The 12,822-nt window shown below is 47.7% G+C and overlaps 1 protein-coding gene across 8 annotated transcripts in view; it reads right to left on the reverse strand.

Annotated features, from left to right (window-relative positions):
• The window catches only part of SMYD4 (SET and MYND domain containing 4), a 48,273-nt gene that overhangs the window by 11,326 nt on the left and 24,125 nt on the right, over nucleotides 1–12,822 (reverse strand). For all 8 annotated transcript variants that reach the window (XR_002724894.1, XM_023184493.2, XM_023184496.3 and 5 more), the window contains one exon: nucleotides 10,888–12,049. Coding sequence is in view for 7 of the 8 variants with exons in the window: in XM_023184493.2 (XP_023040261.1) it covers nucleotides 10,888–12,049 (1,162 nt within the window). In the remaining variant the exon portion in view is untranslated. The remainder of the gene's footprint in view (nucleotides 1–10,887; nucleotides 12,050–12,822) is intronic.

Consider the following 12,822-nt stretch of genomic DNA (forward strand, 5'->3'; position numbering starts at 1 on the left):
AAAAAAAAAAAAAAAAACTAGCCGGGCGAGGTGGCGGGCGCCTGTAGTCCCAGCTACTCGGGAGGCTGAGGCAGGAGAATGGCATAAAACCCGGGAGGCAGAGCTTGCAGTGAGCTGAGATCCGGCCACTGCACTCCAGCCTGGGCGACAGAGCGAGACTCTGTCTCAAAAAAAAAAAAAAAAGAAAAAAAGAAAAAAGATTCATTCACAATACTTTGAGAATATACATCCTCTGGAATATATTTTGCATAATGAGAAAATTGTGGGTGTGTGTCTAATCAAGGACCCAAACTGAAGATAGATTCCTTCGGCCAGGCGCGGTGACTCATGCATGTAATCCTAGCACTTTGGGAGGCCGAGGCTGGTGGATCGTGAGGTCAGGAGATCGAGACCATCCTGGCTAACATGGTGAAACCCCGTCTCTACTTAAAATAGAAAAAATTAGCCGGGCGTGGTGGCGGGCGCCTGTAGTCCCAGCTACTTGGGAGGCTGAGGCAGGAGAATGGCATGAACCCGGGAGGCAGAGTTTGCAGTGAGTGGAGATCATGCCAGTGAACTCCAGCCTGGGTGACAGAGCAAGACTCCATCTCAAAAAAAATAAAAATAAAAATAGATAAAGTAAAAAAAAAAAAGATAGATTTCTTCATTGCTAAAGAGTGAAAGCAATGGGCAGTGAATTGATAGGAAGTGGCAGGACACAGAAACCCAGTAAAACCGTGTTATGACAGGAATCCAAATAGATCACGAAGGTACCATTCCCACGGAGACAGAGCCACATGTCACGGTCTAGAAAATCATCAGTGGCCAGTTCTGTCCCTGGAGATAAGCCCTGGTGAGAGGTTTCTGGGGAACTTTGATTAAATAGAATTTATGCAAAGATAATAACATACATTTTTATAGGTTTTTGTCAAAGTCTATCCTAGTTAACACTTTAATCCTTCGCCTGCACTGCTAATGAAACAGATGCTAATGAAATTCAACGAGAACACTAAATTGGGAGGCATCGGAACCCCGAAGAAATAATAAAAAGGGATATAACAAGATTAGAAATATGAGCAGACTAAAACAAAGTGAGATGAAATTTAAAAATGAAAGTGAAACTTGCTGGTGGGTGCGTAACAGTGGAACTTTCCTGGAGGGCAATTTTGCAAGATGTATTAAGTGCCTTAAAAAGGGTCACAGAAGGCCGGGTGCAGTGGCTCACGCCTGTAATCCCAGTACTTTGGGAGGCTGAGGTGGAAGGATCGCTTGAGCCCAGGACCTCAAGGTTACAGTGATCTATGATAGCCCCACTCCACTCCAGCCTAAGTGACAGAGTGAGACCCTGTCAAAAAGAAAAAGAAAAAAAGCCACTAATTGAAATTACAAAAGGAATACGTGGTAGTCAGAGAAAAATTAAAAGAACTGAACATTACAGAGAAAATGACAGTCACCTGTAATGCCATCACGCAGATATAACATGTTGTCTTTAAATCCTAACCTAAAATGCATTTTAGTATTAAAAATACAGGTCTGGCGCGGTGGCTCACCCCTGTGATCCCAGCACTTTGGGAGGCCGAGGAGGCAGGAGGATCACTTCAGCTCAGGAGTTTGAGACCAGCCTGGGCAATGTGGCAAAACCCTGTCTCTACAAAAAATACAAGTTAGCCCGGTGTGGTGGTGCACACCTGAGCCCAGCTACTTGGGTGCCTGAGGAGGGAGGACCACTTGAACCCTGGAGGTCGAGGCTTCAGTGAGCTGAGATCGTGCCACTGCACTCCAGCCTGGGCAACAGAGACCCCGTCTCAAAAAACAAAAACAAAACTAATAAAACAACTTGCTGCTGTGATAGGCCCACAAGAGTATCTGGTTAATTACTAGAGAGCGGTTAGAGAGTGACCGTTTTTATTTATCACTATTTTATTTATCATTATCGATAAATAACATCGATCATGACCGATTTTATGTATCACTATCAATATAGTGCTTGCGCACATGTGCTTTTAACAGCTGTACTGAGAATCTGTCTACCATAAAATTCACTTACGGGTACGATTCAGTGCTTTTTTGGGGGGAAATTTACATGATTGGGCAAACAGGACCACAACCGGTTTTACATTGTCATCATTATGCACATTTTTATTTTATTTTCTATTTTATTTTATTTTTTTTGAGACGGAGTCTCACTCTGTCGCCCGGGCTGGAGTGCAGTGGCCGGATCTCAGCTCACTGCAAGCTCCGCCTCCCGGGTTCACGCCATTCTCCTGCCTCAGCCTCCCGAGTAGCTGGGACTACAGGTGCCCGCCACCTTGCCCGGCTAGTTTTTGTATTTTGTTTGTTTGTTTGTTTTAGCAGAGACAGGGTTTCACCATGTTAGCCAGGATGGTCTCGATCTCCTGACCTCGTGATCCGCCCGTCTCGGCCTCCCAAAGTGCTGGGGTTATAGGCTTGAGCCACCGCACCCGGCCCGTTTTTATTTTTATCTTGCTTTTTTTAGACAGGGTCTCACTCCGTTGCCCAGGCTGTCGTGCAATGGGCTGACCTCAGCTCACTGCGGCCTTGACCTCCTGGGCCCAAGTTGTCCTCCCACCTCAGACTCCCGAGTAGCTGCAACAAGCGTGCACCACCACACTCAGCTAATTTTTGTAGACACAATTTAGCCATGTTGCCCAGGGTGGTCTCTAACTTCTGGGCTCAAGTAATCCTCCCACCTCAGCCTTTCAAAGTGCTGGGACTACAGGTGTGAGCCACTGTGCCTGGCCGCTAGGCATATTTCTAAACGTTGATTTTAAGAGCTGTGGAGTTGCTAGAGATGTTCCCTCATTTGGTCCATTTACATCTTAATTTTTGTTTATGAGGTTTTTTCGGGGGGGAGGTTGTTAAAACAATGACAATTTCATTTGCTCACAATTCTGTACCGCAGCAGTTTTGGCTCAGCTCAGTTGAATATTTTTTTTTTTCCCTGCTAGTTTTGCCTGGGGCTTACTCACATGCCTGCATTCCTGTGGCAGGTGGTCTTTTATCCTCAAGGCAGCCAGCCCAGGCTTGTTCACAGGGCTACAGTATCATTCCAAGACGGTGACAGTGGAGGCAATTAAGGCTTAGACTCCAAAGTTACATAATGTCACTTCTGTCTATTGGTCAAAGCAACTTACAGAGCTAGCCCAGATTTAAGGGAAGGGGAAAAAAAACTCCACTTTTTAACAAGAGAAGCAGCAATGTCAAGCTGCAAAGAGGCAACTTACAGGGATGGGAGAAATTGTGGTCATGTTTGCAAACAGCTTTCCTCAGAGGCTCTGAGGCTTATCCAATCTCATCATGTCCATGATGACACTGAGATACACAGAAGTTCAGGAGATTAGGTCTTCTGCCTCTCAGTGTGGTGTTTTTTTTTTTTTTTTTTTTTTTGAGACGAAGTTTCGCTCTTGTTGCCCAGGCTGGAGTGCAGTGGTGTGATCTCGGCTCACTGCAACCTCCGCCTCCCAGATTCAAGCGATTCTCCTGCCTTGGCCTCCTGAGTAGCTGGGACTACAAGTGCCCTCCACCTCGCCCGGCTAATTTTGTGTATTTTTAGTAGAGACGGGGTTTCACTGTGTTAGCCAGGATGGTCTCCATCTCCTGACCTTGTGATCCGCGCCTCAGCCTCCCAAAATGCTGGGATTATAGGAGTGAGGCACCTCACCCAGCCAACGACGAGCTGTTCTTTTGTTGTTGTTCCCAGTGGTGGGGTCTTGCTGTGCTGTCCAGGCTGGTCTCAAACTCCAGGGCTCAAGTGTTCCTCCCGTCTCAGCCTCCTATCTATCTATACAGAGAGAGAGACTTGCTCTGTCGCCCTGGCTGGCAAGCAGTGGCGCGATCTCAGCTCACTGCAAACTCCATCTTCCAGGTTCAAGCCATTCTCCTGCCTCAGCCTCCCGAGTAGGTGAGATTACAGGCACCTGCCATCACGCCTGACTAATTTTTGTATTTTTAGTAGAGATGGGGTTTCACCATGTTGGCCAGGCTGGTCTCAAACTCCTGACCTCAGGTGATCCGCTCACCTCAGCCTCCCAAAGTGTTGGGATTACAGGTGTGAGCCACCGTGCCTGGCCTGTTGAGACAGGGTCTCACTCTGTCAACCAAGATAGAGTGCAATGGCACCATCACAGCTTACTGCAGCCTTGACTTCCTGGCTCTACGGATCTTCCCACCTCGGCTTCCTGAGTGGCTGTGACCACAGGCGTGTGCCACCGTGCCCAGCTAATTTTTAAACTTTTTTGTAGAGATGGGCTCTTGCAGTGTTTCCCAGACTGGTCTCCAACTCCCGGGCTCAAGTGATTCTCCCACCTCAGTCTCCCAAAGTGCTGGGATTGCAGGCGTGAGCCACCGTGCTTGGCTTTGATCCGTTCTTGAGCAATGTTTCTTTTATTTTTCTGAATTATGGTTAAATATGTTCCTTAAAAGTTTTAAAGAATTCACATGGAAAAAAATGGATCTGGCTTATTTTTATGGAAATATTTTGATAACTCGTCTACAATTACTGGGTTTTTAAAGTGCTTTCCTCCTTCTGGGACAATTTAGGCAATTTTTTTTTCCTTTTCTTTTTTTTTTTTTTTTTGATACGGAGTCTCGCTCTGTCTCCCAGGCTGGAGTGCAGTGGCCAGATCTCAGCTCACTGCAAGCTCCGCCTCCTGGGTTTACGCCATTCTCCTGCCTCAGCCTCCCAAGTAGCTGGGACTGCAGGCGCCCGCCACCAAGCCTGGCTAGATTTTTGTATTTTTCAGTAGAGACGGGGTTTCACCATGTTAGCCAGGATGGTCTTGATCTCCTGACCTCGTGATCCGCCCGTCTTGGCCTCCCAAAGTGCTGGGATTACAAGCTTGAGCCACTGCGCCTGGCCTTTTTTTTCTTTTTTTAAAAATTATTATTTTTTAACAAACAGGGTCTCATCATGTTGCCCAGGCTGGTCTCAAACTCCTGGACTCAGGCAATTCTCCCACCTCGGTGTTCCAAAATGGTGGGATTGCAGGAGTGAGCCCCCATGCCTGGCTTTTTTTTTTTTTTAATTTAATCCCAAGAGGGGATCTTGCTCTGACGCCCAGGCTGGGGTCCAGTGGTACAGCCATAGCTCACTGCAGCCTTGAACGCGGGCTCAAGCCATCCTCCTGGGCCACCCTCCTGAGTAGCTGGGACTACGGGTGTATGCCACCATGCCTGGCCTTTTTATTTTTTATTTATTTATTTATTTTTTGAGTCGGAGTCTCGCTCTGTCGCCCAGGCTGGAGTGCAGTGGCACAATCTCGGCTCACTGCAAGCTCCGCCTCCCGGGTTCACACCATTCTCCTGCCTCAGCCTCCCAAGTAGCTGGGACTACAGGCACCAGCCACCTCGCCTGGCTAGGTTTTTGTATTTTTAGTAGAAATAGGGTTTCACCGTGCTAGCCAGGATGGTCTCAATCTCCTGACCTCGTGATCCGCCCGTCTCGGCCTCCTAAAGTGCTGGGATTACAGGTTTGAGCCACCGCAACCGGCCTCATTTTACATTTTGTAGAGATAGGGGTCTCACTCTGTTTCCCAGACTGATCTCAAACTTGTAGCTTCAAGTGATCCTCCTTCCTCAATTCCTAAACTATTGGGATTACAGGTGTGAGCCACAGTGCCTGCCTGGCTTTTTTTTTTTTTTTTTTTTTTTTTTGAGACGGAGTCTTGCTCTGACGCCCAGGCAGGATTGCAGTGGCGTGATCGTGGCTCACTGCAACCTCCGCTTTCTGGGTTCAAGCAATTCTCCTGTCTCAGCCTCCCAAGTAGGTGGGACTACAGGTGCAAGCCACCACGCCTGCCTAATTTTTGTACTTTTAGTAGAGACGGGGTTTCACCATGTTGCCCAGGATGGTCTCAAACACCTCACCTCAGGTGATCCACCAGCCTTGACCTCCCAAAGTGCTGGGATTACAGGCATGACTGCGCCTGGCCTGTGAGCTGTTTTTTTTTTTTTTTTTTTTGGGGAGAGATGGAGTCTTGCTCTGTCGCTCGGACTGGAGTGCAGTGGCCGGATCTCAGCTCACTGCAAGCTCCGCCTCCCGGGTTTATGCCATTCTCCTGCCTCAGCCTCCCGAGTAGCTGGGACTACAGGCGCCCGCCACCTCGCCTGGCTAGTTTTTTGTATTTTTTAGTAGAGACGGGGTTTCACCGTGTTAGCCAGGATGGTCTCGATCTCCTGACCTCGTGATCCGCCCGTCTCGGCCTCCCAAAGTGCTGCGATTATAGGCTTGAGCCACCGCGCCCGGCCTTTTTTTTTTTTAAATGTTTTCTCCTAGAACTATGGGAAATGTATACAATCATTTTAAAATTTAATCGTATAATGGGACCACTGTGTAAGTGTTTTTAATGTTAAAAAATCAGAAAAGTTCAAATGAGAGTAGCAATCACCTGTATGTCCACTTTCAGAATTAATCACTGTTCAGATTTTGGTATTTTTGCTTCCTCTGTTTCTTCTCTATACATATTTTAAAAACATTACATAAACAATAAATTACGCATAAAACATTAGAACCTCATAAAGCCACTGTCTCCAAACCACTTTCCATGACCCCAAGTAGCCAGTATTATAATATGTATCTATCCAGTTTTTTTTTTTTTCCCCAGACGAAGTCTTGCTCTGTCGCCCAGGCTGGAGTTCAGTGGCCGGATCTCAGCTCACTGCAAGCTCCGCCTCCCGGGTTTACGCCATTCTCCTGCCTCAGCCTCCCGAGTAGCTGGGACTACAGGCGCCCGCCACCTTGCCTGGCTAGTTTTTTTATTTTTTTTGTATTTTTTAGTAGAGATGGGGTTTTTCACTGTGTTAGCCAGGATGGTCTCGATCTCCTGACCTTGTGATCCACCCGTCTCGGCCTCCCAAAGTGCTGGGATTACAGGCTTGAGCCACCGTGCCCGGCCTCTACCCAGTTTTTATTAGCCACAGAATAAACACGTATTTTCCTTTTTTTTTTTTTTTTGAGACAGGGTCTGTCTCTGTTGCCCAGGCCCTAGTACAGCAGTGCAACTCATGTCTCACGGAAGCCTCCAACTCCTAGGCTCAAGTGATCCTCCCGCCTCAGCTTTCCAAGTAGCTGGGACCACGGGCACACACCACCATGCCTGGCTAACTTTTTTTTTTAGAGATGGGATCTTGAGGGCCAGGCACGGTGGCTCAAGCCTGTAATCCCAGCACTTTGGGAGGCCGAGACGGGTGGATCATGAGGTCAGGAGATCGAGACCATCCTGGCTAACACGGTGAAACCCTGTCTCTACTAAAAAATACAAAAAACTAGCCGGGCGACGTGGTGGGCGCCTATAGTCCCAGCTACTCGGGAGGCTGAGGCAGGAGAATGGCGTGAACCTGGGAGGCAGAGGTTGCAGTGAGCTGAGATCCGGCCACTGCACTCCAGCCTGGGTGACAGTGAGACCCCCTCTCAAAAAAAAAAAAAAAAAAAGAGATGGGATCTTGATACGTGGCCTAGTATAGTCTCAAATTCCTTAGCTCAAGCAATCTGCCCACCTCAGCCGCCCAAAGTGCTGGGATTAAAGGCGTGAGCCACTGCGGCTGGCTTCAGGTATTCTTTGTTTTTTTTTTTTTTTGAGACGGAGTCTCGCTCTGTCTCCCAGGCTGGAGTACGGTAGCGCAGTCTTGGCTCACTGCAAGCCCCGCCTCCCGGGTTCACGCCATCCTCCTGCCTCAGCCTCCCGAGTAGCTGGGACTACAGGTGCGTGCCACCACACCTGGCTAATTTTTGTATTTTTAGTAGAGATGGCGTTTCACCACGTTGGCCAGGATGGTCTCTATCTCTTGACCTCGTGATCTGCCTGCCTTGGCCTCCCAAAGTACTGGGATAATAGGTATGAGCCACTGCACCCGGCCCTATTAAGTATTTTAAAGGCAAGACATGGATTGAAGAGTTGGTAACTTTCTGCCATTTAATTGGGAAGCCCCATATATTTTTATGTTCAGAAAAACAGAACAAAATAAGTATATGAGAAAATGCAAGTGAGTGTACCCAAAGGATAACATAATTCTGGAAAAACACTCAACAGCTGTATTTTAGATGGTAGCAACGGCTCAAAGAAGCAAAGGAGGGCAGAGGAGAATACAGGCTAACTTGAAATGTGATTTAGTAGTCTCACGGGACCAGGCCAGTCCTATTTTTACACATTCCATGTGCTTCAGGATGGGGAAGAGAATCTTGGCCAAAACATGTCTGCTGAGATACCTATATTCCATATAACTTGCCTGCTGAATTAAACATAAACACACACATTAAAATAGGCTGACAAATTCTAGATGACCTAATGTGAGCAGATCAAATGAGCTAAGCATGTAGAGTTCAGTGAAGCCACATTTAATATTCATCTGTCTATAAAAACTCGGTTTAGCTAACACCTGGTTTCCTCCATCTCAAGAGAGTTAATCGAAAAAATTAAGAACAGTATAATGAACGGATTGAGTCAAAAAACATTTCCTGCTAAAATGAAGATCATAAAATAGAAAGACTACAAATGCCGCTTTTCTAATAATAGCTGTATCTGTTGTCAGTACAGTCACACTGGAGATGTCAAGCTGGATCATGATTCTCAGCACATCCAAGCTTCCCATCTATCTTTTTTTTTTTTGAGACGGAGTCCGGCTCTGTCTCCCAGGCTAGAGTACAATGGCGTGATCTCGGCTCACTGCAAGCCCCGCCTCCCGGGTTCACGCCATTCTCCTGCCTCAGCCTCCCCAGTAGCTGGGACTACAGGCGTCCGCCACCACGCCCGGCTAGTTTTTTGTATTTTTTAGTAGAGACGGGGTTTCACGGTGTTAGCCAGGATGGTCTCGATCTCCTGACCTCGTGATCCACCCGCCTCGGCCTCCCAAAGTGCTGGGATTACAGGCGCGAGCCACCGCGCCCGGCCCCCATCTATCTTAAGTAGTGTTATCTGTAGGCACCAGTTCAGGAAAGCAGGGCTGAGCCGGCTGGTGTGTGTTTAGAGGTGGTCCCTTGAGGTCTGGCCACCTGATCAAAGGACAGGCCGTATGTAGGCTGGCAGCTGCTGGTACAGTGTCGGGTGGAAGGCTGCACTGGGCTGAGTTCCTCTCTTGGAAATTTAGAAGAATGGGAAATCTTTGTCAAGTGGAAAGAGAAGACAGAGAGTAGCTGAGTGAGTTAAGGGTCTGATACCTGGCCAGGCGCGGTGGCTCACACTTGGAATCCCAGCACTTTGGGAGGCCGAGGTGGGTGGATCATCTGAGGTCAGGAGTTCGAGACCAGCCTGGCCAACATGGTAAAACCCCATCTCTACTAAAAATACAAAAATTAGCTGGGCGTGGTGGTGCATGCCTGTAATCCCAGCTACTCGGGAGGCTGGGGCAGGAGAATCGCTTGAATCCGGAGACGGAGGTTGCAGTGAGCTGAGATCGCGCCACTGCACTCCAGCCTGGGTGACAGGGCAACACTCCATCTCAGAAAAAAAAAAGAAAAAAGAGAGTTTGATACCTTACTCAACTACTGGGACTCTTCTTTCTGTAGTCTGGTTTGACTATTATTTCTGCCCTCCCTAAGGAGAAACTATATAGCTTTCTCTGGAATCTTGTGCATGTATTTTTTTTTTTTTTTTCTTAAGACAGGGTTTCACCCAGGCTGGAGTGCAGTGGCGCGATCATGGCTTACTGCAACCTCTGCGCCTGGGCTGAAGTGATTCTCCTGCCTTAGCCTTCCAGGTTCAAGCGATTCTCCTGCCTCAGCCTCCCAAGTAGCTGGGATTACAGGCGCACACCACTGTACCCGGCTAATTTTTGTATTCTGTCATGTTGCCCAGGCTAGTCTCGAACTCTTGACCTCAAGTAAGTGATCTGGCCCACCTCGGCCTCCCAAAGTGCTGGGATTACAGGCGTGAGCCACTGTGTCAGGCCTTTTGTGTATGTGCCTTATAACAAACTTGCTATTACTGTTTAAGACAGTTTTCCTTCATAACCAAAAAATTTCAGGTTGAGTGCAGTGGCTCACACCTGTAATCCCAGCACTTGGGGAGGCCGAGGCGGGAGGACTGCTTGAGCCCAGGAGTTCAAGACCAGCCTGGGCCACATAGCAAGTCCTCATCTCTATTAAAAACATTTTAAAAGGCTGGGTGAGGTGGCTCATGCCTGTAATCTCAGCACTTTGGGAGGCCAAAGTAGTTGGATCACCTGAAGGCAGGAGTTCAAGCCCCACCTGGCTAACAGGGCAAAACCCCGTCTCTACTAACAACACAAAAAAAATCAGTCAGGTGTGGTGGTGTATGCCTGTTATCTCAGTTACTTGGGAGGCTGAGGCATGAGAATCATTTGAACCTGGGAGGTGGAGGTTGCAGTAAGCCAAGATTGCACCGCTGCACTACAGCCTGGGAGAGAGCAAGACTCTGTCTCAAAAAAAAAAAAAAAAATTTTTTTGTCAGCAATATGAACTTTTTAAAGAATTTAAAAAGAATTTTACAAACATAGCTTTACACAACTCTGTAAAGTTAGCTGATATAAAACTACCCATTTTACATATGAGACACTGGGGCAGAATGGGATCAAATAATTTTTTTTTTTTTTTTTTTTTGAGACGGAGTCTCATTCTGTCGCCAGGCTGGAGTGCAGTGGCACGATCTCAGCTCACTGCAACCTCCACCTCCCAGGTTCAGGTGATTCTCCTGTCTCAGCCTCCCGAGTAGCTGGGACTACAGGTGTGCACCACCACGCCCAGCTGATTTTCTTAAATTTTATTTTTAGTAGAGATGGGGTTTCACCATGTTAGCCAGGATGGTCTTGATCTCTGGAGCTTGTGATCTGCCCACTTACCTGTGTGTTGTACGGTGGTCATTGCCTGAGCGTCAGTCTCCCTCTTACCTGTGTGTTGTACGGTGGTCATCGCCTGAGCGTCAGTCACCCTCTTACCTGTGTGTTGTATGGTGGTTATCGCCTGAGCATTACACTGCAGCTGTAACATGTGTCTCAGCATTGCCACTCCCCAGATAGTCACGTCGGGACACAACTCAGGTGTCGCTGCTGCTGTAAACTGAGAGGAGCTCACACCTGTTGGGATGGCCTGTGAACTGGCTGCTTCTAGCTGCCTGCACAGGACAGAAGCACAGACAGCACAGAGGAACTTGTGCTCTGCGCTATGGTTTTCAGTATGGGGCAAAAGGTTGAAGACAGCATTATAATTACTGTCATACTTCCCATTAGCATCGCATCCAGGAATCGGGGTTTCAACCCTGTTGCCATTTTTCTCACTCTCTCCTCGGCCACAATTAAGTGTCTTGACCTGATTGTTGCTTTCTGGTAAACAGATGTCCTTGTTACTAATCTTAACACAAAGCTTCTTTACGATTTTGCGAACATCCTCAAATCCCACCACAAGAGTCGACCTCAGGGCAATGTGGCAAAAGACACCCAGTGTGAGCAGCAGCCCCCCCAGAGGACATTCTGTCCTGTGGTAGTGCTCCCAGGCCTGCTGCAAACACTCCTGGCTGCAATACTTGGCATAACTGCATCCGTCACACGGAACTGTGGCCAAAGTGTGCTTCAAACATCGGTGACAATAGAGGTCCCCATTGGTGACTCTGGTGTCCCACTGGCTGTCTAGGCCGTGATGCGGTGGTGGCAGTTCTCCTGGGTTGAGAACACTCACAAAAGCATCCTCCTTCACCAGAAGCTCTCCTGGGAGAATATCTTTCGTGGCAACGAGATAGCGACCTTTTAAAGGATCTATGCACAAGCCGACGGATGATGAGGCATTGGAAAGTTGTTCATTCTCTCCCCTGAGCGCCACATCCTCAAGGGTTTTGGCCAGAGTTGCTGGGAAGGTTTCTGTGAGATTCTCCTTTTCCTGTACCTCCATTTTCAGATGATGGAGGTTTCTCTGCAGAGTCTGAGGGGGGACATGTGCTAGGGTTGGTGTGGCCGTGAAGTTCCTTTCAAGATCTCCGATGGTCTGGCTTGCCTCCTGGAGTCTCCCCAGGGCCACCAAACATTCTGCTTTACGTAACATGATCTTGGGCTGCAGTCTTTCTGGATAGCCATGCGTCTGTGCTCTGATAATGTCTTTAAGACATGTCTGAAAACAGAAAGAAAATCCCACCATGACCCTTGGTCCCTAGTCTTCAATGTTTACTGAAAGTATTTCCAAAAATCTATAGGAAAGTTAAAGATTATTAAAAATGGAACAATTACAACCACATGCTTATTTAGATCATATAGTTCTGTGTGATCCTTTCAGTGATTAGCACTACTTGTTGAGGATATGGGTACGCTTAATGTTCTTGGATTAAGTATTTCTATTTTTTAAGGAAAAAAAGTCTTCTGGATAGAAGAATTATAGTATGGTGACTAAGAGGCAGGCTTTGGAAAAAAAAAAAAGAGGCAGGCTTTGAGTCCAAGCAGACCACATGCAAATACACTCTGCCGGCCGGGCACGGTGGCTCATGTCTGTAATCCCAGCACTTTAGGGGGCCGAGGTGGGCAGATCACAACGTCAAGTGATCGAGATCATCTTGGCCAACACAGTGAAACCCCGTCTCTACTAAAAATACAAAAAATGAGCCAGGCGTGGTAGCATGCGCCTGTAGTCCCAGCTACTCAGGAGGCTGAGGCAGGAGAATCGCTTAAACCCGGGAGGCTGAGGTTGCAGCAAGCCGAGATCACACCACTGCACTCCAGCCTGGGTGACAGCGAGACTCTGTCTCACAAACAAACAAACACACTGTGCCTCTTACTAGCCACATGACCTTGTGCAATTGACTTAATTTCTCAGTGTCTTAATTTTATCTAAAAAACAGGGATAGCCGGGTGCGGTGGCTCAAGCCTGTAATCCCAGCACTTTGGGAGGCC

Source organism: Piliocolobus tephrosceles, chromosome 16, assembly GCF_002776525.5.
Source record: "Piliocolobus tephrosceles isolate RC106 chromosome 16, ASM277652v3, whole genome shotgun sequence".
Taxonomy (NCBI): Eukaryota; Metazoa; Chordata; class Mammalia; order Primates; family Cercopithecidae; genus Piliocolobus; species Piliocolobus tephrosceles.